This window comes from Scyliorhinus torazame, chromosome 18 (assembly GCF_047496885.1).
Source record: "Scyliorhinus torazame isolate Kashiwa2021f chromosome 18, sScyTor2.1, whole genome shotgun sequence".
Taxonomy (NCBI): Eukaryota; Metazoa; Chordata; class Chondrichthyes; order Carcharhiniformes; family Scyliorhinidae; genus Scyliorhinus; species Scyliorhinus torazame.
In genome coordinates this window covers 162,576,323-162,603,422 of record NC_092724.1, presented here as the reverse complement: position 1 = coordinate 162,603,422, position 27,100 = coordinate 162,576,323, and the positions used below count along the sequence as shown (strand labels likewise).

Sequence of the window (27,100 nt, the reverse complement as noted above, 5' to 3'; positions counted from 1 at the left end):
GGGAGAGAGACAGATGGGGGGTAAGAGAGATGGGGGGGGGGAGAGAGAGAGAGAGAGAGAGAGAGAGATGGGGGAGAGAGAGAGAGATGGGAGAGAGAGAGAGATGGGGAGAGAGAGAGAGAGAGATGGGGGAGAGAGAGAGAGAGAGAGATGGGGGAGAGAGAGAGAGATGGGGGAGAGAGAGAGAGAGAGAGATGGGGGAGAGAGAGAGAGAGAGATGGGGGGAGAGAGAGAGAGAGAGAGAGAGAGAGAGAGATGGGGGGAGAGAGAGAGAGAGAGATGGGGGGAGAGAGAGAGAGAGATGGGGGAGAGAGAGAGAGAGAGATGGGGGGGCGAGAGAGAGATGGGGGGGCGAGAGAGAGATGGGGGGGCGGAGAGAGATGGGGGGGCGGAGAGAGATGGGGGGGCGGAGAGAGATGGGGGGGCGGAGAGAGATGGGGGGGCGGAGAGAGATGGGGGGGCGGAGAGAGATGGGGGGGCGGAGAGAGATGGGGGGCGGAGAGAGATGGGGGGCGGAGAGAGATGGGGGGGCGGAGAGAGATGGGGGGGCGGAGAGAGAGGGGGAGAGAGAGATGGGGGGGGCAGGGAGAGATGGGGGGTGGAGAGAGAGGGGGGAGAGAGATGGGGGGGACACGGGGGGGGCAGAGAGAGGGATGGGGGGGGCGAGAGAGAGATGGGGGGGCGAGAGAGAGATGGGGGGGGGGCGAGAGAGAGATGGGGGGGGGGCGAGAGAGAGATGGGGGGGGGGCGAGAGAGAGATGGGGGGGGGTGAGAGCGAGATGGGGGGGGTGAGAGCGAGATGGAGGGGGGGCGAGAGCGAGATGGGGGGGGGCGAGAGAGAGATGGGGGGGGGCGAGAGAGAGATGGGGGGGGCGAGAGAGAGATGGGGGGGGCGAGAGAGAGATGGGGGGGGCGAGAGAGATGGAGATGGGGGGGCGAGAGAGAGATGGGGGGGGCGAGAGAGATGGGGGGGGGTGAGAGCGTGATGGAGGGGGGCGAGAGCGAGATGGAGGGGGGCGAGAGCGAGATGGAGGGGGGCGAGAGAGAGATGGGGGGGGGGAGAGAGAGATGGGGAGAGATGGGGGGTTGAGAGAGAGAGATGGGGGGGTTGAGAGAGAGAGATGGGGGGTTGAGAGAGAGAGATGGGGGGGCGGAGAGAGATGGGGGGGCGGAGAGAGATGGGGGGGCGGAGAGAGATGGGGGGGGCGGAGAGAGATGGGGGGGCGGAGAGAGATGGGGGGGGCGGAGAGAGATGGGGGGGCGGAGAGAGATGGGGGGACGGAGAGAGATGGGGGGGCGGAGAGAGAGGGGCAGGGAGAGATGGGGGGGGCAGGGAGAGATATGGGGGGGCGGAGAGAGATGGGGAGAGAGATGGGGGGGGACACGGGGGGGGCAGAGAGAGGGATGGGGTGGGCATAGAGAGATGGGGGGGGAGAGAGAGATAGATGGGTGGGGGGGGAGAGAGATGGGGGGGGACGGAGAGAGGGAGATGGGGGGACGGAGAGAGGGAGATGGGGGGGCGGAGAGAGGGAGGTGGGTGGGGAGAGAGACAGATGGGGGGGGGTGAGAGAGAGATGGGGGGGGCGAGAGAGAGATGGGGGGGGGGGAGAGAGAGATGGGGGGGGTGAGAGAGAGATGGGGCGGGTGAGAGAGAGATGGGGGGGTGAGAGAGAGATGGGGGGGGTGAGAGAGAGATGGGGGGGGTGAGAGAGAGATGGGGGGGGTGAGAGAGAGATGGGGGGGTGAGAGAGAGATGGGGGGGTGAGAGAGAGATGGGGGGGTGAGAGAGAGATGGGGGGGTGAGAGAGAGATGGGGGGGTGAGAGAGAGATGGGGGGGTGAGAGAGAGATGGGGGGGTGAGAGAGAGATGGGGGGGTGAGAGAGAGATGGGGGGGTGAGAGAGAGATGGGGGGGTGAGAGAGAGATGGGGGGGGGTGAGAGAGGGATGGGGGGGGTGAGAGAGAGATGGGGGGGGGTGAGAGAGAGATGGGGGGGGGGTGAGAGAGAGATGGGGGGGGTGAGAGAGAGATGGGGGGGGTGAGAGAGAGATGGGGGGTGAGAGAGAGATGGGGGGGGGTGAGAGACGGGGGGGGGGTGAGAGAGAGATGGGGGGTGAGAGAGAGATGGGGGGGTGAGAGATGGGGGGGTGAGAGAGAGATGGGGGGGTGAGAGAGAGATGGGGGGGTGAGAGAGAGATGGGGGGGGTGAGAGAGAGATGGGGGGGGGTGAGAGAGAGATGGGGGGGGGCGAGAGAGAGATGGGGGGGGGGCGAGAGAGAGATGGGGGGGGCGAGAGAGAGATGGGGGGGGGCGAGAGCGAGATGGAGGGGGGGCGAGAGAGAGATGGGGGGGGGCGAGAGAGAGATGGGGGGGGGGCGAGAGAGAGATGGGGGGGGGGCGAGAGAGAGATGGGGGGGGCGAGAGAGAGATGGGGGGGGGGGCGAGAGCGAGATGGGGGGGGGGTGAGAGCGAGATGGAGGGGGGCGAGAGCGAGATGGAGGGGGGCGAGAGAGAGATGGGGGGGGGGAGAGAGAGATGGGGAGAGATGGGGGGTTGAGAGAGAGAGATGGGGGGGACAGAGAGATGGGGGGAGAGAGAGATGGAGGGAGAGATGGGGGGGAGAGAGAGAGATGGAGGGAGAGATTGGGGGGGAGAGAGAGAGAGAGTGAGATTGGGGGGGGCGAGAGAGAGATGGGGGGTGGGAGAGAGATGGGGGGGCGAGAGAGAGATGGGAGGGGCGAGAGAGAGATGGGAGGGGCGAGAGAGAGATGGGGGGGCGATGGAGGGGGGGGGGGGAAAGAGAGAGAGAGATGGGGGGGCCGAGAGAGAGAGAGAGAGAGAGAGATGGGGGGGGAGAGAGAGAGAGAGAGAGATGGGGGGGGGGAGAGAGAGAGAGATGGGGGGGGGAGAGAGAGAGAGAGAGAGATGGGGGGGGGGAGAGAGAGATGGGGGGGGGGACAGAGATGGGGGGGGCGAGATGGGGGGGCGGAGAGAGAGAGATGGGGGGGGCGGAGAGGGAGAGATGGGGGGGAAGAGAGAGAGAGGGATGTGGGAGAGATAGAGGGGGATGGTGGGGTGGGAGGGGGAGAGAGAGAGAGCGGGAGGGGGAGGGGGACAGATCGAGGGGGATGGAAGGGGGGGGGGGGGAGGGGAGAAAGAGGGATGGACAGATGGGCAAAAACCATTCCCATTGGTGGTGGGACCAAGAAGCAGAGGGTCCCGATTGGCCAGGGGAGAGGATGGAGCAGCGAAATGAGGGGAAGCTGTGACGTAGCGAGTGGTCCGCTCTCACAGTGCCCTCCCGCAGAGCGCTCCGCTCTCTCAGTGCCCTCCCGCAGAGCGCTCCGCTCTCTCAGTGCCCTCCCGCAGAGCGCTCCGCTCTCACAGTGCCCTCCAGCAGAGCGCTCCGCTCTCTCAGTGCCCTCCCGCAGAGCGCTCCGCTCTCTCAGTGCCCTCCCGCAGAGCGCTCCGCTCTCTCAGTGCCCTCCCGCAGAGCGCTCCGCTCTCAGTGCCCTCCCCGCAGAGCGCTCCGCTCTCAGTGCCCTCCCGCAGAGCGCTCCGCTCTCACAGTGCCCTCCCGCAGAGCGCTCCGCTCTCACAGTGCCCTCCCGCAGAGCGCTCCGCTCTCTCAGTGCCCTCCCGCATTGCGCTCAGCTCTCTCAGTGCCCTCCCGCAGAGCGTCCGCTCTCACAGTGCCCTCCCGCAGAGCGCTCCGCTCTCTCAGTGCCCTCCCGCAGAGCGCTCCGCTCTCTCAGTGCCCTCCCGCAGAGCGCTCCGCTCTCACAGTGCCCTCCCGCAGAGCGCTCCCGCTCTCTCAGTGCCCTCCCGCAGAGCGCTCCGCTCTCTCAGTGCCCTCCCGCAGAGCGCTCCGCTCTCAGTGCCCCTCCCGCAGAGCGCTCCGCTCTCAGTGCCCTCCCGCAGAGCGCTCCGCTCTCTCAGTGCCCTCCCGCATTGCGCTCAGCTCTCTCAGTGCCCTCCCGCAGAGCGCTCCGCTCTCACAGTGCCCTCCCGCAGAGCGCTCCGCTCTCTCAGTGCCCTCCCGCAGAGCGCTCCGCTCTCTCAGTGCCCTCCCGCATTGCGCTCCGCTCTCTCAGTGCCCTCCCGCAGAGCGCTCCGCTCTCTCAGTTCCCTCCCGCAGAGCGCTCCGCTCTCTCAGTGCCCTCCCGCAGAGCGCTCTGCTCTCTCAGTGCCCTCCCGCAGAGCGCTCCGCTCTCTCAGTGCCCTCCCGCAGAGCGCTCCGCTCTCTCAGTGCCCTCCCGCAGAGCGCTCCGCTCTCTCAGTGCCCTCCCGCAGAGCGCCTCCGCTCTCAGTGCCCTCCCGCATTGCGCTCCGCTCTTTCAGTGCCCTCCCGCAGAGCGCTCCGCTCTCTCAGTTCCCTCCCGCAGAGCGCTCCGCTCTCTCAGTTCCCTACCGCAGAGCGCTCCGCTCTCTCAGTGCCCTCCCGCAGAGCGCTCCCGCTCTCTCAGTGCCCTCCCGCAGAGCGCTCCGCTCTCTCAGTGCCCTCCCCGCAGAGCGCTCCGCTCTCTCAGTGCCCTCCCGCAGAGCGCTCCGCTCTCTCAGTGCCCTCCCGCAGAGCGCTCCGCTCTCTCAGTGCCCTCCCGCAGAGCGCTCCGCTCTCTCAGTGCCCTCCCGCAGAGCGCTCCGCTCTGTCAGTGCCCTCCCGCAGAGCGCTCCGCTCTCACAGTGCCCTCCCGCATTGCGCTCCGCTCTCTCAGTGCCCTCCCGCAGAGCGCTCCGCTCTCTCAGTGCCCTCCCGCAGAGCGCTCCGCTCTCTCAGTGCCCTCCCGCAGAGCGCTCCGCTCTCTCAGTGCCCTCCCGCAGAGCGCTCCGCTTTCTCAGTGCCCTCCCGCAGAGCGCTCAGCTCTCACAGTGCCCTACCGCAGAGCGCTCCGCTCTCTCAGTGCCTTCCCGCAGAGCGCTCCGCTCTCTCAGTGCCCTTCCGCAGAGCGCTCCGCTCTCACAGTGCCCTCCCGCAGAGCGCTCCGCTCTCTCATTGCCCTCCCGCAGAGCGCTCCGCTCTCTCATTGCCCACTCCCGCAGAGCGCTCCGCTCTCACAGTGCCCTCCCGCAGAGCGCTCCGCTCTCACAGTGCCCTCCCGCAGAGCGCTCCGCTCTCTCAGTGCCCTCCCGCAGAGCGCTCCGCTCTCTCAGTGCCCTCCCGCAGAGCGCTCCGCTCTCAGTGCCCTCCCGCAGAGCGCTCCGCTCTCCTCAGTGCCCTCCCGCAGAGCGCTCCGCTCTCTCAGTGCCCTCCCGCAGAGCGCTCGGCTCCCACAGTGCCGTCCCGCAGAGCGCTCGGCTCTCACAGTGCCCTCCCGCAGAGCGCTCCGCTCTCACAGTGCCCTCCCGCAGAGCGCTCAGCTCTCTCAGTGCCCTCCCGCAGAGCGCTCCGCTCTCACAGTGCCCCTCCCGCAGAGCGCTCAGCTCTCACAGTGCCCCTCCCGCAGAGCGCTCAGCTCTCACAGTGCCCCTCCCGCAGAGCGCTCAGCTCTCACAGTGCCCTCCCGCAGAGCGCTCAGCTCTCACAGTGCCCTCCCGCAGAGCGCTCAGCTCTCACAGTGCCCTCCCGCAGAGCGCTCCGCTCTCACAGTGCCCTCCTGCATAGCGCTCAGCTCTCACAGTGCCCTCCCGCAGAGCGCTCAGCTCTCACAGTGCCCTCCCGCAGAGCGCTCCGCTCTCACAGTGCCCCTCCCGCAGAGCGCTCGGCTCTCACAGTGCCTCCCCGCCAGAGCGCTCGGCTCTCACAGTGCCCTCCCGCAGAGCGCTCGGCTCTCACAGTGCCCTCCCGCAGAGCGCTCGGCTCTCACAGTGCCTCCCGCAGAGCGCTCGGCTCTCACAGTGCCCTCCCGCAGAGCGCTCGGCTCTCACAGTGCCCTCCCGCAGAGCGCTCCGTTCTCCACAGTGCCCCTCCCGCAGAGCGCTCCGCTCTCACAGTGCCCTCCCGCAGAGCGCTCAGCTCTCACAGTGCCCTCCCGCAGAGCGCTCCGCTCTCACAGTGCCCTCCCGCATAGCGCTCAGCTCTCACAGTGCCCTCCCGCAGAGCGCTCCGCTCTCACAAGTGCCCTCCCGCAGAGCGCTCCGCTCTCACAGTGCCCTCCCTCAGCCGCCAGAGCGCTCAGCTCACACAGTGCCCTCCCGCAGAGCGCTCAGCTCTCACAGTGCCCTCCCGCAGAGCGCTCAGCTCTCAGTGCCCTCCCGCAGAGCGCTCCGCTCTCACAGTGCCCTCCCGCAGAGCGCTCCGCTCTCTCAGTGCCCTCCACGCAGAGCGCTCCGCTCTCACTGTGCCCTCCCGCAGAGCGCTCCGCTCTCACTGTGCCCTCCCGCAGAGCGCTCCGCTCTCTCAGTGCCCTCCCGCAGAGCGCTCCGCTCTCTCAGTCCCCTCCGCAGAGCGCTCCGCTCTCACAGTGCCCTCCGGCATAGCGCTCCGCTCTCACAGTGCCCTCCCGCAGAGCGCTCCGCTCTCACAGTGCCCTCCCGCAGAGCGCTCCGCTCTCACAGTGCCCTCCCGCAGAGCGCTCGGCGCTCACAGTGCCCTCCCGCAGAGCGCTCGGCTCTCACAGTGCCCTCCCGCAGAGCGCTCGGCTCTCACAGTGCCCTCCCGCAGAGCGCTCGGCTCTCACAGTGCCCTCCCGCAGAGCGCTCGGCTCTCACAGTGCCCTCCCGCAGAGCGCTCGGCTCTCACAGTGCCCTCCCGCAGAGCGCTCGGCTCTCTCAGTGCCCTCCCGCAGAGCGCTCCGCTCTCTCAGTGCCCTCCCGCAGAGCGCTCCGCCTCTCTCAGTGCCCTCCCGCAGAGCGCTCCGCTCTCTCAGTGCCCCTCCCGCAGAGCGCGCAGCTCTCACAGTGCCCTCCCGCAGAGCGCTCAGCTCTCTCAGTGCCCTCCCGCAGAGCGCTCCGCTCTCCTCAGTGCCCTCCCGCAGAGCGCTCCGCTCTCCTCAGTGCCCCTCCCGCAGAGCGCTCCGCTCTCACAGTGCCCTCCCGCAGAGCGCTCCGCTCTCACAGTGCCCTCCCGCAGAGCGCTCCGCTCTCACAGTGCCCTCCCGCAGAGCGCTCCGCTCTCACTGTGCCCCTCCCGCAGAGCGCTCCGCTCTCACTGTGCCCTCCCGCAGAGCGCTCCGCTCTCACAGTGCCCCTCCCGCAGAGCGCTCCGCTCTCACAGTGCCTCCCGCAGAGCGCTCCGCTCTCACAGTGCCCTCTCCCGGCAGAGCGCTCCGCTCTCACAGTGCCTCCCGCAGAGCGCTACGCTCTCACAGTGCCCTCCCGCAGAGCGCTCCGCTCTCTCAGTGCCCTCCCGCAGAGCGCTCCGCTCTCACAGTGCCCTCCCGCAGAGCGCTCCGCTCTCACAGTGCCCTCCCGCAGAGCGCTCCGCTCTCACAGTGCCCTCCCGCAGAGCGCTCCGCTCTCACCAGTGCCCTCCCGCAGAGCGCTCCGCTCTCACAGTGCCCTCCCGCAGAGCGCTCCGCTCTCACAGTGCCCTCCAGCAGAGCGCTCCGCTCTCACAGTGCCCTCCAGCAGAGCGCTCCGCTCTCACAGTGCCCTCCCCGCAGAGCGCTCCGCTCTCACAGTGCCCTCCCGCAGAGCGCTCCGCTCCGTGCCCCAGCCCTCCCAGTGCCCTCCCGCAGAGCGCTCCGTTCTCTCCAGTGCCCTCCCGCAGAGCGCTCCGCTCTCCCAGTGCCCTCCCGCAGAGCGCTCCGCTCTCACAGTGCCCTCCCGCAGAGCGCTCCGCTCTCTCAGTGCCCTCCCGCAGAGCGCTCCGCTCTCTCAGTGCCCACCCGCAGAGCGCTCCGCTCTCGCAGTGCCGTCCCGCAGAGCGCTCCGCTCTCGCAGTGCCCTCCCGCAGAGCGCCTCAGCTCTCAGTGCCCTCCCCGCAGAGCGCTCCGCTCTCACAGTGCCCTCCCGCAGAGCGCTCCGCTCTCACAGTGCCCTCCCGCAGAGCGCTCCGCTCTCACAGTGCCCTCGCGCAGAGCGCTCCCGCTCTCACAGTGCCCTCGCGCAGAGCGCTCCGCTCTCTCAGTGCCCTCCCGCAGAGCGCTCCGCTCTCTCAGTGCCCTCCCGCAGAGCGCTCCGCTCTCTCAGTGCCCTCCCGCAGAGCGCTCCGCTCTCTCAGTGCCCTCCGCAGAGCGCTCCGCTCTCTCAGTGCCCTTCCGCAGAGCGCTCCGCTCTCTCAGTGCCCTTCCGCAGAGCGCTCGCGCTCGCTCCACTCACAGTGCCCTCCCGCAGAGCGCTCCGCTCTCTCAGTGCCTCCCGCAGAGCGCTCGGCTCTCACAGTGCCCTCCCGCAGAGCGCTCAGCTCTCACAGTGCCCTCCCGCAGAGCGCTCAGCTCTCACAGTGCCCTCCCGCAGAGCGCTCCGCTCTCACAGTGCCCTCCCGCAGAGCGCTCGGCTCTCACGGTGCCCTCCCGCAGAGCGCTCAGCTCCACGGTGCCCTCCCGCAGAGCGCTCCGCTCTCACAGTGCCCTCCCGCAGAGCGCTCCGCTCCCACGGTGCCCTCCCGCAGAGCGCTCCGCTCTCGCAGTGCCCTCCCGCAGAGCGCTCCGCTCCCGCAGTGCCCTCCCGCAGAGCGCTCCGCTCCTCGCAGTGCCCTCCCGCAGAGCGCTCCGCTCTCGCAGTGCCCTCCCGCAGAGCGCTCCGCTCTCGCAGTGCCCTCCCCGCAGAGCGCTCCGCTCTCGCAGGTGCCCTCCCGCAGAGCGCTCCGCTCTCGCAGTGCCCTCCCGCAGAGCGCTCCGCTCTCGCAGTGCCCCTCCCGCAGAGCGCTCCGCTCTCGCAGTGCCCTCCCGCAGAGCGCTCCGCTCTCGCAGGCCCTCGCCTCCCGCAGAGCGCTCCGCTCTCGCAGTGCCCTCCCGCAGAGCGCTCCGCTCTCCGCAGTGCCCTCCCGCAGAGCGCTCCGCTCTCGCAGTGCCCTCCCGCAGAGCGCTCCGCTCTCGCAGTGCCCTCCCGCAGAGCGCTCCGCTCTCGCAGTGCCCTCCCGCAGAGCGCTCCGCTCTCGCAGTGCCCTCCCGCAGAGCGCTCCGCTCTCGCAGTGCCCTCCCGCAGAGCGCTCCGCTCTCGCAGTGCCCTCCCGCAGAGCGCTCCGCTCTCGCAGTGCCCTCCCGCAGAGCGCTCCGCTCTCGCAGTGCCCTCCCGCAGAGCGCTCCGCTCTCGCAGTGCCCTCCCGCAGAGCGCTCCGCTCTCGCAGTGCCCTCCCGCAGAGCGCTCCGCTCTCGCAGTGCCCTCCCGCAGAGCGCTCCGCTCTCGCAGTGCCCTCCCCGCAGAGCGCTCCGCTCTCGCAGTGCCCTCCCGCAGAGCGCTCCGCTCTCGCAGTGCCCTCCCGCAGAGCGCTCCGCTCTCGCAGTGCCCTCCCGCAGAGCGCTCCGCTCTCGCAGTGCCCTCCCGCAGAGCGCTCCGCTCTCGCAGTGCCCTCCCGCAGAGCGCCTCCGCTCTCGCAGTTGCCCTCCCGCAGAGCGCTCCGCTCTCGCAGTGCCCTCCCGCAGAGCGCTCCGCTCTCGCAGTGCCCTCCCGCAGAGCGCTCCGCTCTCGCAGTGCCCTCCCGCAGAGCGCTCCGCTCTCGCAGTGCCCTCCCGCAGAGCGCTCCGCTCTCGCAGTGCCCTCCCGCAGAGCGCTCCGCTCTCGCAGTGCCCTCCCGCAGAGCGCTCCGCTCTCTCAGTGCCCTCCCGCAGAGCGCTCCGCTCTCTCAGTGCCCTCCCGCAGAGCGCTCCGCTCTCTCAGTGCCCTCCCGCAGAGCGCTCCGCTCTCTCAGTGCCCTCCGCAAGAGCGCTCCGCTCTCTCAGTGCCCTCCCCGCAGTGCGCTCCGCTCTCGCAGTGCCCTCCCGCAGAGCGCTCCGCTCTCGCAGTGCCCTCCCGCAGAGCGCTCCGCTCTCGCAGTGCCCTCCCGCAGAGCGCTCCGCTCTCGCAGTGCCCTCCCGCAGAGCGCTCCGCTCTCGCAGTGCCCTCCCGCAGAGCGCTCCGCTCTCGCAGTGCCCTCCCGCAGAGCGCTCCGCTCTCGCAGTGCCCTCCCGCAGAGCGCTCCGCTCTCGCAGTGCCCTCCCGCAGAGCGCTCCGCTCCTCGCAGTGCCCTCCCGCAGAGCGCTCCCGCTCTCGCAGTGCCCTCCCGCAGAGCGCTCCGCTCTCGCAGTGCCCTCCCGCAGAGCGCTCCGCTCTCGCCGTGCCCTCCCGCAGAGCGCTCCGCTCTCTCCGTGCCCTCCCGCAGAGCGCTCCGCTCTCTCCGTGCCCTCCCGCAGAGCGCTCCGCTCTCTCCGTGCCCTCCCGCAGAGCGCTCCGCTCTCGCCGTGCCCTCCCGCAGAGCGCTCCGCTCTCTCCGTGCCCTCCCGCAGAGCGCTCCGCTCTCACAGTGCCCTCCCGCAGAGCGCTCCGCTCTCTCAGAGCGCTCCGCTCTCTCAGTGCCCTCCCGCAGAGCGCTCCCGCTCTGCTCCGTGCCCTCCCGCAGAGCGCTCCGCTCTCTCAGTGCCCTCCCGCAGAGCGCTCCGCTCTCTCCGTGCCCTCCCGCAGAGCGCTCCGCTCTCTCAGTGCCCTCCCCGCAGAGCGCTCCGCTCTCTCAGTGCCCTCCCGCAGAGCGCTCCGCTCTCTCAGTGCCCTCCGCAGAGCGCTCCGCTCTCTCAGTGCCCTCCCGCAGAGCGCTCCGCTCTCTCAGTGCCCTCCCGCAGAGCGCTCCGCTCTCTCAGTGCCCTCCCGCAGAGCGCTCCGCTCTCTCAGTGCCCTCCCGCAGAGCGCTCCGCTCTCTCAGTGCCCTCCCGCAGAGCGCTCCGCTCTCTCAGTGCCTCCCGCAGAGGCGCGTCCGCTCTCTCAGTGCCCTCCCGCAGAGCGCTCCGCTCTCTCAGTGCCCTCCCGCAGAGCGCTCCGCTCTCTCAGTGCCCTCCCGCAGAGCGCTCCGCTCTCTCAGTGCCCTCCCGCAGAGCGCTCCGCTCTCTCAGTGCCCTCCCGCAGAGCGCTCCGCTCTCTCAGTGCCCTCCCGCAGAGCGCTCCGCTCTCTCAGTGCCCTCCGCAGAGCGCTCCGCTCTCTCAGTGCCCTCCCGCAGAGCGCTCCGCTCTCTCAGTGCCCTCCCGCAGAGCGCTCCGCTCTCTCAGTGCCCTCCCGCAGAGCGCTCCGCTCTCTCAGTGCCCTCCCGCAGAGCGCTCCGCTCTCTCAGTGCCCTCCCGCAGAGCGCTCCGCTCTCTCAGTGCCCTCCCGCAGAGCGCTCCGCTCTCTCAGTGCCCTCCCGCAGAGCGCTCCGCTCTCTCAGTGCCCTCCCGCAGAGCGCTCCGCTCTCTCAGTGCCCTCCCGCAGAGCGCTCCGCTCTCTCAGTGCCCTCCCGCAGAGCGCTCCGCTCTCTCAGTGCCCTCCCGCAGAGCGCTCCGCTCTCTCAGTGCCCTCCCGCAGAGCGCTCCGCTCTCTCAGTGCCCTCCCGCAGAGCGCTCCGCTCTCTCAGTGCCCTCCCGCAGAGCGCTCCGCTCTCTCAGTGGCCCTCCCGCAGAGCGCTCCGCTCTCTCAGTGCCCCTCCCGCAGAGCGCTTCCGCTCTCTCAGTGCCCTCCCCGCAGAGCGCTCCGCTCTCTCAGTGCCCTCCCGCAGAGCGCTCCGCTCTCTGTGCCCTCCCGCAGAGCGCTCCGCTCTCTCTGTGCCCTCCCGCAGAGCGCTCCGCTCTCTCAGTGCCCTCCCGCAGAGCGCTCCGCTCTCACAGTGCCCTCCCGCAGAGCGCTCCGCTCTCTCAAGTGCCCTCCCGCAGAGCGCTCCGCTCTCACAGTGCCCTCCCGCAGAGCGCTCCGCTCTCACAGTGCCTCCCGCAGAGCGCTCCGCTCTCACAGTGCCCTCCCGCAGAGCGCTCCGCTCTCACAGTGCCCTCCCGCAGAGCGCTCCGCTCTCACAGTGCCCTCCCGCAGAGCGCTCCGCTCTCACAGTGCCCTCCCGCAGAGCGCTCCGCTCTCACAGTGCCCTCGCGCAGAGCGCTCCGCTCTCACAGTGCCCTCCCGCAGAGCGCTCCGCTCTCACAGTGCCCTCCCGCAGAGCGCTCCGCTCTCACAGTGCCCTCCCGCAGAGCGCTCCGCTCTCACAGTGCCCTCCCGCAGAGCGCTCCGCTCTCACAGTGCCCTCCCGCAGAGCGCTCCGCTCTCACAGTGCCCTCCCGCAGAGCGCTCCGCTCTCACAGTGCCCTCCCGCAGAGCGCTCCGCTCTCACAGTGCCCTCCCGCAGAGCGCTCCGCTCTCACAGTGCCCTCCCGCAGAGCGCTCCGCTCTCACAGTGCCCTCCCGCAGAGCGCTCCGCTCTCACAGTGCCCTCCCGCAGAGCGCTCCGCTCTCACAGTGCCCTCCCGCAGAGCGCTCCGCTCTCACAGTGCCCTCCCGCAGAGCGCTCCGCTCTCACAGTGCCCTCCCGCAGAGCGCGTCCGCTCTCACAGTGCCCTCCCGCAGAGCGCTCCGCTCCCACAGTGCCCTCCCGCAGAGCGCTCCGCTCCCACAGTGCCCTCCCGCAGAGCGCTCCGCTCCCACAGTGCCCTCCGCAGAGCGCTCCGCTCCCACAGTGCCCTCCCGCAGAGCGCTCCGCTCCCACAGTGCCCTCCCGCAGAGCGCTCCGCTCCCACAGTGCCCTCCGCAGAGCGCTCCGCTCCCACAGTGCCCTCCCGCAGAGCGCTCCGCTCCCACAGTGCCCTCCCGCAGAGCGCTCCGCTCCACAGTGCCCTCCCGCAGAGCGCTCCGCTCCCACAGTGCCCTCCCGCAGAGCGCTCCGCTCCCACAGTGCCCTCCCGCAGAGCGCTCCGCTCTCTCAGTGCCCTCCCGCAGAGCGCTCCGCTCTCACAGTGCCCTCCCGCAGAGCGCTCCGCTCTCACAGTGCCCTCCCGCAGAGCGCTCCGCTCTCACAGTGCCCTCCCGCAGAGCGCTCCGCTCTCACAGTGCCCTCCCGCAGAGCGCTCCGCTCTCACAGTTCCCTCCCGCAGAGCGCTCCGCTCTCACAGTTCCCTCCCGCAGAGCGCTCCGCTCTCACAGTGCCCTCCCGCAGAGCGCTCCGCTCTCACAGTGCCCTCCCGCAGAGCGCTCCGCTCTCACAGTGCCCTCCCGCAGAGCGCTCCGCTCTCACAGTGCCCTCCCGCAGAGCGCTCCGCTCTCACAGTGCCCTCCCGCAGAGCGCTCCGCTCTCACAGTGCCCTCCCGCAGAGCGCTCCGCTCTCACAGTGCCCTCCCGCAGAGCGCTCCGCTCTCACAGTGCCCTCCCGCAGAGCGCTCCGCTCTCACAGTGCCCTCCCGCAGAGCGCTCCGCTCTCACAGTGCCCTCCCGCAGAGCGCTCCGCTCTCACAGTGCCCTCCCGCAGAGCGCTCCGCTCTCACAGTGCCCTCCCGCAGAGCGCTCCGCTCTCACAGTGCCCTCCCGCAGAGCGCTCCGCTCTCACAGTGCCCTCCCGCAGAGCGCTCCGTTCTCTCAGTGCCCTCCCGCAGAGCGCTCCGCTCTCTCAGTGCCCTCCCGCAGAGCGCTCCGCTCTCTCAGTGCCCTCCCGCAGAGCGCTCCGCTCTCTCAGTGCCCTCCCGCAGAGCGCTCCGCTCTCTCAGTGCCCTCCCGCAGAGCGCTCCGCTCTCTCAGTGCCCTCCCGCAGAGCGCTCCGCTCTCACAGTGCCCTCCCGCAGAGCGCTCCGCTCTCACAGTGCCCTCCCGCAGAGCGCTCCGCTCTCACAGTGCCCTCCCGCAGAGCGCTCCGCTCTCACAGTGCCCTCCCGCAGAGCGCTCCGCTCTCACAGTGCCCTCCCGCAGAGCGCTCCGCTCTCACAGTGCCCTCCCGCAGAGCGCTCCGCTCTCACAGTGCCCTCCCGCAGAGCGCTCCGCTCTCTCAGTGCCCTCCCGCAGAGCGCTCCGCTCTCTCAGTGCCCTCCCGCAGAGCGCTCCGCTCTCTCAGTGCCCTCCCGCAGAGCGCTCCGCTCTCTCAGTGCCCTCCCGCAGAGCGCTCCGCTCTCTCAGTGCCCTCCCGCAGAGCGCTCCGCTCTCTCAGTGCCCTCCCGCAGAGCGCTCCGCTCTCAGTGCCCTCCCGCAGAGCGCTCCGCTCTCAGTGCCCTCCCGCAGAGCGCTCAGCTCTCACAGTGCCCTCCCGCAGAGCGCTCAGCTCTCACAGTGCCCTCCCGCAGAGCGCTCAGCTCTCACAGTGCCCTCCCGCAGAGCGCTCCGCTCTCACAGTGCCCTCCCGCAGAGCGCTCCGCTCTCTCAGTGCCCTCCCGCAGAGCGCTCCGCTCTCTCAGTGCCCTCCCGCAGAGCGCTCCGCTCTCTCAGTGCCCTCCCGCAGAGCGCTCCGCTCTCACAGTGCCCTCCCGCAGAGCGCTCCGCTCTCACAGTGCCCTCCCGCAGAGCGCTCCGCTCTCTCAGTGCCCTCCCGCAGAGCGCTCCGCTCTCACAGTGCCTCCCGCAGAGCGCTCAAAGCTGCTTTAATGGTGGCGGTTGAAGGAGGCTTACCATCCCTGAAGGGAAATCACTTGTAGGGCTGTGAGGAAAGAGGTGGAGTGGTACTAGCCCTGCCACGCTGGGCCAAGTGCCTTGTGTGTTTGGAGGGCATCAGTGGGCAGTACCACTCGAGAGATCAGTGGGCAGTACCACTCGAGGGATCAGTGGGCAGTACCATTCGAGGGAGGTGAAGGGGAACGTGGAGGATCAGTGAGAAATGCCCAACTCATTATGCTGCAACTTGGGGCGTTTATTTTGTGACCAAGGTTCCAATTGTTTATCTTGTGAAGGTTTCAGCAAAGACGAGAAGGAGAAGCAGCTGGAGGATGAGGGAGCGGGGAGCACCGTGCCCCAATTGGCCTTCCTGGGCCCCACGCTGTGGGACAAGACACTGCCGTACGACGGGGACACGTTTCAACTGGAGTACATGGACCTGGAGGAGTTCCTGTCGGAGAATGGAATCCCACCGAGTCCATCCCAACAGCAGGATTCCAGCCAGCAGCCCCCCTTACAGCAGCCTGCGGCCCCCCCAGGACCACCCATGGACCTCAGCAAGGCCAGCACCTCCGTGCAGCTGAGCCTCACCCCTCCGAACCTGCTGCAGAGCCCCGTCAGCCCAGGTAATCTCCGGCCCCCCAGCCCCCGCAATACCGCCCCCGCAATACCCCCCCCAGCCCCCGCAATACCCCCCCCAGCCCCCGCAATACCCCCCCAGCCCCCGCAATACCCCCCCAGCCCCCGCAATACCCCCCCAGCCCCCGCAATACCCCCCCAGCCCCCGCAATACCCCCCAGCCCCCGCAATACCCCCCCAGCCCCCGCAATACCCCCCCAGCCCCCGCAATACCCCCCCAGCCCCCGCAATACCCCCCCAGCCCCCGCAATACCCCCCCAGCCCCCGCAATACCCCCCCAGCCCCCGCAATACCCCCCCAGCCCCCGCAATACCCCCCCAGCCCCCGCAATACCCCCCCAGCCCCCGCGATACCCCCCCAGCCCCCGCGATACCCCCCCAGCCCCCGCGATACCCCCCCAGCCCCCGCGATACCCCCCCAGCCCCCGCGATACCCCCCCAGCCCCCGCGATACCCCCCCAGCCCCCGCGATACCCCCCCCCCCAGCCCCCGCGATACCCCCCCCCAGCCCCCGCAATACCCCCCCCAGCCCCCGCAATACCCCCCCCAGCCCCCGCAATACCCCCCCAGCCCCCGCAATACCCCCCCCCAGCCCCCGCAATACCCCCCCAGCCCCCGCAATACCCCCCAGCCCCCGCAATACCCCCCCAGCCCCCGCAATACCCCCCCAGCCCCCGCAATACCCCCCCAGCCCCCGCAATACCCCCCCCAGCCCCCGCAATACCCCCCCCAGCCCCCGCGATGCCCCCCCGGCCCCCGCGATGCCCCCCCGGCCCCCGCGATGCCCCCCCGGCCCCCGCGATGCCCCCCCCGGCCCCCGCGATGCCCCCCCCGGCCCCCGCGATGCCCCCCCCGGCCCCCGCGATGCCCCCCCCGGCCCCCGCGATGCCCCCCCCGGCCCCCGCGATGCCCCCCCCGGCCCCCGCGATGCCCCCCCCGGCCCCCGCGATGCCCCCCCCGGCCCCCGCGATGCCCCCCCCGGCCCCCGCGATGCCCCCCCCCGGCCCCCGCGATGCCCCCCCCGGCCCCCGCGATGCCCCCCCCGGCCCCCGCGATGGCCCCCCCCGGCCCCCGCGATGCCCCCCCCGGCCCCCGCGATGCCCCCCCCCGGCCCCCGCGATGCCCCCCCCCGGCCCCCGCGATGCCCCCCCCGGCCCCCGCGATGCCCCCCCCGGCCCCCGCGATGCCCCCCCCGGCCCCCGCGATGCCCCCCCCGGCCCCCGCGATGCCCCCCCCGGCCCCCGCGATGCCCCCCCCGGCCCCCGCGATGCCCCCCCCGGCCCCCGCGATGCCCCCCCCGGCCCCCGCGATGCCCCCCCGGCCCCCGCGATGCCCCCCCCGGCCCCCGCGATGCCCCCCCCGGCCCCCGCGATGCCCCCCCCGGCCCCCGCGATGCCCCCCCCCGGCCCCCGCGATGCCCCCCCCGGCCCCCGCGATGCCCCCCCCGGCCCCCGCGATGCCCCCCCCGGCCCCCGCGATGCCCCCCCCGGCCCCCGCGATGCCCCCCCCGGCCCCCGCGATGCCCCCCCCGGCCCCCGCGATGCCCCCCCCGGCCCCCGCGATGCCCCCCCCCGGCCCCCGCGATGCCCCCCCCGGCCCCCCGCGATGCCCCCCCCGGCCCCCGCGATGCCCCCCCCGGCCCCCGCGATGCCCCCCCCGGCCCCCGCGATGCCCCCCCCCGGCCCCCGCGATGCCCCCCCCGGCCCCCGCGATGCCCCCCCGCCGGCCCCCGCGATGCCCCCCCGGCCCCCGCGATGCCCCCCCCGGCCCCCGCCCAGCCCCCGCAATACCCCCCCAGCCCCCGCAATACCGGCAGTGCCCCCCCCCCGGCCCCGCCAGTGCCCCCCCCCCCCCCCCGTCAGCCAATCAGTGCACAGCAAGCTCCCACACACAGCAACCTGATACTGACCAGATGATCTGATTTTCATGATGTTGACTGAGGGATGTGTATTGGCCCCGTGTGCACCGGGACCCCTGCAGCGATCCCTCACGCCCACCAGATAGGGCAGGAAGGGGTTAATATTGAATTTGAAAGGGATGCACTTGACAGGGCGGGGCTCCCTCGGCGCTGACCCTGCGACAGGGCGGGGCTCCCTCGGCAGTGACCCTGCGACAGGGCGGGGCTCCCTCGGCGCTGACCCTGCGACAGGGCGGGGCTCCCTCGGCGCTGACCCTGCGACAGGGCGGGGCTCCCTCGGCGCTGGACCCTCCAGCGGCGCTCTGTGTTTACTCTGTGGTGGTGCGCCGCTCCCTGCAGGATCGGGTGTGTATTAATGCAGGGTGGGGTGTGTATTAATGCAGGGTGGGGTGTGTATTAATGCAGGGTAGGGTGTGTATTAATGCAGGGTGGGGTGTGTATTAATGCAGGGTGGGGTGTGTATTAATGCAGGGTGGGGTGTGTATTAATGCAGGGTAGGGTGTGTATTAATGCAGGGTGGGGTGTGTATTAATGCAGGGTGGGGTGTGTATTAATGCAGGGTGGGGTGTGTATTAATGCAGGCTGGGGTGTGTATTAATGCAGGCTGGGGTGTGTATTAGTGCAGGGTGGGGTGTGTATTAATGCAGGGTGGGGTGTGTATTAATGCAGGGTGGGGGTGTGTATTAATGCAGGGTGGGGTGTGTATTAATGCAGGGTGGGGTGTGTATTAATACAGGGTGGGGTGTGTATTAATGCAGGGTGGGGTGTGTATTAATGCAGGGTGGGGTGTGTATTAATGCAGGGTGGGGTGTGTATTAATGCAGGGTGGGGTGTGTATTAATGCAGGGTGGGGTGTGTATTAATGCAGGGTGGGGTGTGTATTAATGCAGGGTGGGGTGTGTATTAATGCAGGGTGGGGTGTGTATTAATGCAGGGTGGGGTGTGTATTAATGCAGGGTGGGGTGTGTATTAATGCAGGGTGGGGTGTGTATTAATGCAGGGTGGGGTGTGTATTAATGCAGGGTGGGGTGTGTATTAATGCAGGGTAGGGTGTGTATTAATGCAGGGTGGGGTGTGTATTAATGCAGGGTGGGGTGTGTATTAATGCAGGGTGGGGTGTGTATTAATGCAGGGTGGGGTGTGTATTAATGCAGGCTGGGGTGTGTATTAATGCAGGCTGGGGTGTGTATTAATGCAGGGTGGGGTGTGTATTAATGCAGGGTCTGGTGTGTATTAATGCAGGGTGGGGTGTGTATTAATGCAGGGTGGGGTGTGTATTAATGCAGGGTGGGGTGTGTATTAGTACAGGGTGGGGTGTGTATTAGTGCAGGGTGGGGTGTGTATTAATGCAGGGTGGGGTGTGTATTAATGCAGGGTGGGGTGTGTATTAATGCAGGGTGGGGTGTGTATTAATGCAGGGTGGGGTGTGTATTAATGCAGGGTGGGGTGTGTATTAATGCAGGGTGGGGTGTGTATTAATGCAGGGTGGGGTGTGTATTAATGCAGGGTGGGGTGTGTATTAATGCAGGGTGGGGTGTGTATTAATGCAGGGTGGGGTGTGTATTAATGCAGGGTGGGGTGTGTATTAATGCAGGGTGGGGTGTGTATTAATGCAGGGTGGGGTGTGTATTAATGCAGGGTGGGGTGTGTATTAATGCAGGGTGGGGTGTGTATTAATGCAGGGTGGGGTGTGTATTAATACAGGGTAGGGTGTGTATTAATTCAGGGTAGGGTGTGTATTAATGCAGGATCGGGTGTGCTTTAATGCAGAATCAGATGTGTATTAATGCAGGGCGGGGTGTGTATTCATGCAGGGCGGGGGGTGTATTCATGCAGGGCGGGGGGTGTATTCATGCAGGGCGGGGGGTGTATTCATGCAGGGCGGGGCAGGGCGGGGGGTGTATTCATGCAGGGCGGGGGGGTGTATTCCTGCAGGGAGGGGGGTGTATTCCTGCAGGGCGGGGGGTGTACTCCTGCAGGGCGGGGGGTGTATTCCTGCCGGGCGGGGGGTGTATTAATACAGGGAGGGGTGGTGTATTCCTGCAGGGCGGGGGGGGTGATTTCCTCCCCGATTTCTGTACTGAGTTTGGATTTTGCTGCTCTTAATCCTTAAGCAAAGCAGCAGCAAAAGCTGCGTCTGAATTTCACTGGGCCCGCGGTGCTCTCCTGACAGACACCGTGCGATTCCCGTTCACATTTCATGGTAACTGGTGTTGGTCTCCCGCTGTTATCCTCGGTGCAATGTAAAGTTGCCCAGTCACCCTGACAATTACATCGCATTTTGAATGATTTATTCTGGATGTATGTGTGTCGCAGTCGAGAAACCTCCAGAATTCCAACCCGCCGACAGTGAAGGAACGATGATATATTTGCAAATCAGAGCGGTGTGTGGCTTGGGGAACCTCCAGGTGGCGGGGTTCCCCTGCTAATCGTGATCGGGGTCATATCAAAATTGGGAGCAGGGATGGACTCTTCGGCCCCTCGAGCCTGCTGCTCCGTGCAATAAGGTCTGGCTGATTGGATTGTGGCCTCAGTTTCACAGTCGACCTACTCCTAACAACTTTCGGTTCTCGGCTAACAAAGCGGGGGGGGGGGGGGGGGTAACAAAGTCTGCAGTATTTTGCAGCTGGAGGGGACATGGGACATCTGGTCCTGGCTTCCTGCTCAGTGACTCTCCAAGTTCACCCATTTGGGGGAGTTACAGGAAGGACCGAGAGAGGAACACCTCTTTCACGCTAAGGAATCTTCATGCACTAGTTGCAGACAGAACAAGCGACTTGCATTCCTAAGTTTAGTTACCTGCAGTGTGTCGGGAATCGCTGAAGGTGCTGATAGGTCCTCATCGTGGACCATTAACATGTGATGTGCATTAAAGTTACATCTACCCCAAACCGGAGTGAATAACAATGGAAGATTCTCTTATCTTTGTTATTGTCACAAGTAGGCTTACATTAACACAGCAATGAAGTTACTGTGAAAAGCCCCTAGTCGCAACACTCCGGCGCCTGTTCGGGTACACAGAGGGAGAATTCAGAATGTCCAATTCACCTAACAAGCAAGTCTTTCGGGACTTGGCGGAGGAAACCGGAGCACCCGGAGGAAACCCACGCAGACTCCGCACAGACAGTGACCCAAGCAGGGAATCGAACCCAGGTCACTGGCACTGTGAAGCAACAGTGCTAACCACTGTGCTACGGTGCCACCCGTACTTGGAGAACAAGTTGGGAATGGTGGATTAATTTCAGTGGAGAATTCTGCGAGATGATGTATTTCCGTAGCAGGAAGAAGGAGGCCAAACACTTCTTGGAGTCTGTGTGGAGTCAAGGAGCAGATCTGGAGTGACAAATCTGGTAAAAATAGCAGCGGATGTTAACAGGGCCGCCCAACGCAAAAACTCTGCGGTCTATTTCTAGAGGAGTGTTGTGTTCTGCTTCATGTAGCATCAGCTGCTTCCTTGATGTCTGCTCTGACAAAGGAAGGTTCAGACTTGGAGATAGGTTTAACACATTTATTGAACAGTTAATAATTCTCCTACTTGAGTTCGACTCACCTGCTAACCTTCCTATAGTAACTCAGTCTAACTAACCAGTCTGCTCTAAGCCATGCGGTGGGTGTGATGCTTCCCTAATCTGCCCCTGTCTCTGAGTGTCGCCTGTGGAAACGAGAAAGAGAATGTGTGCCCTGTCCTTTTATATGGGTTGCCCCCTTGTGGTAGTGTCACCTCTGGGTGTATCGTGACTGCCCATTGGTCGTGTCCTATCTTACTGACCTATTGGTTGAATGTCTGCGTGTCATGATGTCTCTGGGGCTCCCTCTACTGTTTATTTAGTCCCGGTGTATTTACATTAATCCCCTGTGTATTTACAGTGATGTATATCACCACGAGGCCTAGGATTGGTACATTGTTTTTTTTTAAATAAATTTAGGGTACCCAATTAATTTTTTCCAATTAAGGGGCAATTTACCTATCCCGCACAATCCACCTATCCCGCACATTTTTGGGTTGTGGGGGTGAAACCCACGCAGACACGGGGAGAATGTGCAAACTCCACACGGACAGTGACCCAGAGCTGGGATCGAACCTGGGACCTCGGCGCCGTGAAGCAGTAGTGCTAACCACTGTGCCACCGTGCCGCCCTGGATTGGTAAATTGTTACGTTGTAGAACCTTAATTGGTCCACACTTGGGGAGTACTGCACAGTTGTGGTCTCCAGAAAGGAGATAGAGGCTATGACAAAGGTGCAGGAAGGATTTACAGGGCTGACAACACATCTGAGAAGTCCTATCAGGACAGATTGAACAGGCTGTGACTTTCTTCCCTGCAGCAGAGAAGGCAGAGTGTGACGGACAGAGGGCTTCAGGATTGTGAAGGAGTTCAGTAAGGTAAAGCTGTCTCAGTTTGAGGGGGGGGGTGCAAAAACCAGAGCCCATATGTTAAAATTACTAATCAATCGAATAAAGAAATCAGCAGTGTCATAATATACACCAGTATATCCTGGTGCAGACACACACTGATGGACACCCAGTGGGACCAATCAACACACACAACACCGCAGCCAATCACCAGTTAGAGAGCACACACTATAAAGACAGGGGGCATCAGAGTTCCCGCTCATTCGAGTAGCAGCTAGCTAGGAGCACAGAGCTCACAGCCTGCAACACAGACATTCACCATGTGCTGAGTGCATCAACTGGTTAGGACAGGGCAAAGGTCTTTAGTTAAAGCTGGTATCGTATTTACCCACAGTTCAAGTATGTTTAAATAGTTAACCTTTTAATAAAATAGTGTTACACTACTTCAAGTGTTGGTGACCTGTATGTGATCCAGAACACCCAACACATCAAGCAGGAACTCCTTTGCCAAAAGACAGACGAGAATGTGGAATTCCCTGCCACAGGGAGTCATTGAGGTGAACAGCAGAGATGCAGAGAAAGTGGGATAATTAAGAGAATGGGATAGAGGGTTCTGCGGATGGGATGAGGTGAAGTAAACTGGAAGCAGGCTGGTGTGGAGCAGGAGTACAATTACGTACTTGTTGAGTCGAATGATTTGTTCCTGTGTAGTACGATCTTTGCAGTATTATGTGATGAGGCCTTGGGTTTAGTAGTCGGCACTGTCCTGGTCGGTGATGTATGTGGAGGGCTACGGTGCCCTGTGATATAGTTGGACAAACCTGCCGGGGGCGGGAAGGGCACTTTGTAGAGGAACGGCACACCATGAGGAGGATGTGACACCGTCTGCAGATTGTGGCTCGAGTTTGTGCACAATGCAGATTGCGACTCTAGTTTGTCAGAGATAGTCAGAGGCTTTTCCCCAGGGTAGAGGGGTCAATTACTAGGGGGCATAGGTTTAAGGTGAGAGGGGCAAGGTTTAGAGTAGATGTACGAGGCAAGTTTTTTACGCAGAGGGTAGTGGGTGCCTGGAACTCGCTACCGGAGGAGATAGTAGAAGCAGGGACGATAGGGACATTTAAGGGGCATCTTGACAAATATATGAATAGGATGGGAATAGAAGGATACGGACCCAGGAAGTGTAGAAGATTGTAGTTTAGTCGGGCATCATGGTCGGCACGGGCTTGGAGGGCCGAAGGGCCTGTTCCTGTGCTGTACATTTCTTTGTTCTTTGTTCTTTGTGCACAATGCAGATTGTGACTCCAGTTTGTGCACAGTGCAGATTGTGACTAGTTTGTGCACAATGCAGATTGTGGCTCCAGTTTGTGCACAATGCAGATTGTGACTCCAGTTTGTGCACAATGCAGATTGTGACTAGTTTGTGCACAGTGCAGATTGTGAATCCAGTTTGTGCACAATGCAGATTGTGACTCCAGTTTGTGCACAGTGCAGATTGTGACTAGTTTGTGCACAGTGCAGATTGTGGCTCCAGTTTGTGCACAGTGCAGATTGTGACTAGTTTGTGCACAGTGCAGATTGTGAATCCAGTTTGTGCACAATGCAGATTGTGGCTCCAGTTTGTGCACAGTGCAGATTGTGACTCCAGTTTGTGCACAGTGCAGATTGTGACTAGTTTGTGCACAATGCAGATTGTGGCTCCAGTTTGTGCACAGTGCAGATTGTGACTCCAGTTTGTGCACAGTGCAGATTGTGAATCCAGTTTGTGCACAGTGCAGATTGTGAATCCAGTTTGTGCACAATGCAGATTGTGGCTCCAGTTTGTGCACAGTGCAGATTGTGACTAGTTTGTGCACAATGCAGATTGTGGCTCCAGTTTGTGCACAGTGCAGATTGTGGCTCCAGTTTGTGCACAGTGCAGATTGCGACTCCAGTTTGTGCACAGTGCAGATTGTGGCTCCAGTTTGTGCACAGTGCAGATTGCGACTCTAGTTTGTCAGAGATAGTCAGAGGCTTTTCCCCAGGGTAGAGGGGTCAATTACTAGGGGGCATAGGTTTAAGGTGAGAGGGGCAAGGTTTAGAGTAGATGTACGAGGCAAGTTTTTTACGCAGAGGGTAGTGGGTGCCTGGAACTCGCTACCGGAGGAGATAGTGGAAGCAGGGACGATAGGGACATTTAAGGGGCATCTTGACAAATATATGAATAGGATGGGAATAGAAGGATACGGACCCAGGAAGTGTAGAAGATTGTAGTTTAGTCGGGCATCATGGTCGGCACGGGCTTGGAGGGCCGAAGGGCCTGTTCCTGTGCTGTACATTTCTTTGTTCTTTGTTCTTTGTGCACAATGCAGATTGTGACTCCAGTTTGTGCACAGTGCAGATTGTGACTAGTTTGTGCACAGTGCAGATTATGAATCCAGTTTGTGCACAATGCAGATTGTGACTCCAGTTTGTGCACAGTGCAGATTGTGACTAGTTTGTGCACAGTGCAGATTGTGAATCCAGTTTGTGCACAATGCAGATTGTGGCTCCAGTTTGTGCACAGTGCAGATTGTGACTAGTTTGTGCACAATGCAGATTGTGGCTCCAGTTTGTGCACAGTGCAGATTGTGACTCCAGTTTGTGCACAATGCAGATTGTGACTCCAGTTTGTGCACAGTGCAGATTGTGGCTCCAGTTTGTGCACAGTGCAGATTGTGACTAGTTTGTGCACAATGCAGATTGTGACTCCAGTTTGTGCACAATGCAGATTGTGACTCCAGTTTGTGCACAGTGCAGATTGTGACTCCAGTTTGTGCACAGTGCAGATTGTGACTAGTTTGTGCACAGTGCAGATTGTGAATCCAGTTTGTGCACAATGCAGATTGTGAATCCAGTTTGTGCACAATGCAGATTGTGGCTCCAGTTTGTGCACAGTGCAGATTGTGACTAGTTTGTGCACAATGCAGATTGTGGCTCCAGTTTGTGCACAGTGCAGATTGTGGCTCCAGTTTGTGCACAGTGCAGATTGTGACTCTCGTTTGTGCACAATGCAGATTGTGGCTCCAGTTTGTGCACAGTGCAGATTGTGGCTCCAGTTTGTGCATAGTGTAGATTGTGACTAGTTTGTGCACAGTGCAGATTGTGAATCCAGTTTGTGCACAATGCAGATTGTGGCTCCAGTTTGTGCACGGTGCAGATTGTGACTAGTTTGTGCACAACGCAGATTGTGACTCCAGTTTGTGCACAATGCAGATTGTGACTAGTTTGTGCACAGTGCAGATTGTCACTAGTTTGTGCACAGTGCAGATTGTGGCTCCAGTTTGTGCACAGTGCAGATTGCGACTAGTTTGTGCACAGTGCAGATTGTGACTAGTTTGTGCACAGTGCAGATTGTGACTAGTTTGTGCACAGTGCAGATTGTGACTCCAGTTTGTGCACAATGCAGATTGTGACTAGTTTGTGCACAGTGCAGATTGTGACTCTAGTTTGTGCACAATGCAGATTGTGGCTCCAGTTTGTGCACAGTGCAGATTGTGACTCCAGTTTGTGCACAATGCAGATTGTGGCTCCAGTTTGTGCACAGTGCAGATTGTGACTAGTTTGTGCACAGTGCAGATTGTGGCTCCAGTTTGTGCACAATGCAGGTTGTGACTAGTTTGTGCACAGTGCAGATTGTGACTAGTTTGTGCACAGTGCAGATTGTGACTCCAGTTTGTGCACAGTGCAGATTGTGACTAGTTTGTGCACAATGCAGATTGTGACTCCAGTTTGTGCACAGTGCAGATTGTGACTCCAGTTTGTGCACAATGCAGATTGTGACTAGTTTGTGCACAGTGCAGATTGTCACTAGTTTGTGCACAGTGCAGATTGTGGCTCCAGTTTGTGCACAGTGCAGATTGTGACTAGTTTGTGCACAGTGCAGATTGTGACTAGTTTGTGCACAGTGCAGATTGTGACTAGTTTGTGCACAGTGCAGATTGTGACTAGTTTGTGCACAGTGCAGATTGTGACTCCAGTTTGTGCACAATGCAGATTGTGACTAGTTTGTGCACAGTGCAGATTGTGACTCTAGTTTGTGCACAATGCAGATTGTGGCTCCAGTTTGTGCACAGTGCAGATTGTGACTCCAGTTTGTGCACAATGCAGATTGTGGCTCCAGTTTGTGCACAGTGCAGATTGTGACTAGTTTGTGCACAGTGCAGATTGTGGCTCCAGTTTGTGCACAATGCAGGTTGTGACTAGTTTGTGCACAGTGCAGATTGTGACTAGTTTGTGCACAGTGCAGATTGTGACTCCAGTTTGTGCACAGTGCAGATTGTGACTCCAGTTTGTGCACAGTGCAGATTGTGACTCCAGTTTGTGCACAGTGCAGATTGTGACTCCAGTTTGTGCACAGTGCAGATTGTGACTCTAGTTTGTGCACAGTGCAGATTGTGGCTCCAGTTTGTGCACAGTGCAGATTGTGGCTCCAGTTTGTGCACAGTGCAGATTGTGACTAGTTTGTGCACAATGCAGATTGTGACTAGTTTGTGCACAGTGCAGATTGTGGCTCCAGTTTGTGCACAGTGCAGATTGTGACTCCAGTTTGTGCACAGTGCAGATTGTGACTCCAGTTTGTGCACAGTGCAGATTGTGACTCTAGTTTGTGCACAGTGCAGATTGTGGCTCCAGTTTGTGCACAGTGCAGATTGTGACTAGTTTGTGCACAGTGCAGATTGTGACTAGTTTGTGCACAATGCAGATTGTGACTAGTTTGTGCACAGTGCAGATTGTGACTCTAGTTTGTGCAGTGCCTGTATCTGCAGTGATCACATTCAGTAACAACTCCTCTTCAGTGGCATGCTGCTCCACTTTCTCTTTCTATGGGGAGTTTAATGGGGGATAAATGCTCGAAGGCAGTCACTTCTTAAGGTGCTGAGGCGCTGTGACTGGGCCAGTGTTGGTTCTTGGGGGGGGCCTAAAGGAGAAACATCAGGTGAGGATTGAGGAGAGATTTGGGGCAGGAAGCAAGAGGTTCCCCCACCGTGGAAAAGAGCTCCCGAGCTGAAGGGCACTGGGGAAAGTGGAACTGCCTGGAAGTGAGTCTCCAGGTGCCTCTCTCCAGCAAGGAACAGCCTGTTTGCTTCAGGGAGACACTGCCCAAACTTGGTCTTTTGTTTTTTTTGTCATAAAGTTGTTACTGGAAATGAAAACTCCCGTATAAACACTGTGGAACAGACGCCACACAAAGTGATGGTTGCAGTTACTGCTTTGCAGAAACAACCTTTTAAATGGTGATGTTGAAATCTTGTTGTGTTCCACTGCTGCCTTTAAGATGCGAGTGGACTGAAGAACAAGCTCAAGGTTTATGCCTCGAGTTAAACATTGAGAAGTATTTTTAATCTATCTTCTGGCCCAGGGTGGAAGAAATGGGGCGCTATTTCATCCTTTTCTAACAGCAGTTATGTGATCCTGGGTTATTTTTTTATATATATATATATATATATATATCTATATCCCCTTGGTTTTCTCTGCAGTGGGTCCAACACCATCTCGTCGCTCCGAGAGAGGGGTGCCGAATGAGATCTTCGCTTCCCTGCTCCAGTTTTCACTCTGCCCACCCGCAGCGTTTCTCCATGTTCCTCACTCTTTACAAGAAAATATTGAGAATCTTTTTCATCCAAAAAGAATAATAAGAGTAGACTGTGAGGCAGAGTGGTGTTTGTGATGATAGGCATGTGCACATCAATGTATATAGTTATCGGTACGACCTCCAACCAGCAGGTGGCGATAGAGATCCACCATGTGACATGAAAGATTCGTAAGTCGTACTAGAGGACAGTCGCACCAGAAGTAGCT

The 27,100-nt window shown here is 62.8% G+C and overlaps 1 protein-coding gene across 2 annotated transcripts in view; it reads left to right on the top strand.

Moving 5' to 3' along the window:
- The window catches only part of hlfa (HLF transcription factor, PAR bZIP family member a), a 57,432-nt gene that overhangs the window by 4,463 nt on the left and 25,869 nt on the right, over window positions 1-27,100 (top strand). For both annotated transcript variants that reach the window (XM_072483828.1, XM_072483827.1), the window contains exon 2: window positions 14,671-15,000. In XM_072483828.1, coding sequence (XP_072339929.1) covers window positions 14,671-15,000 — 330 coding nt within the window. The remainder of the gene's footprint in view (window positions 1-14,670; window positions 15,001-27,100) is intronic.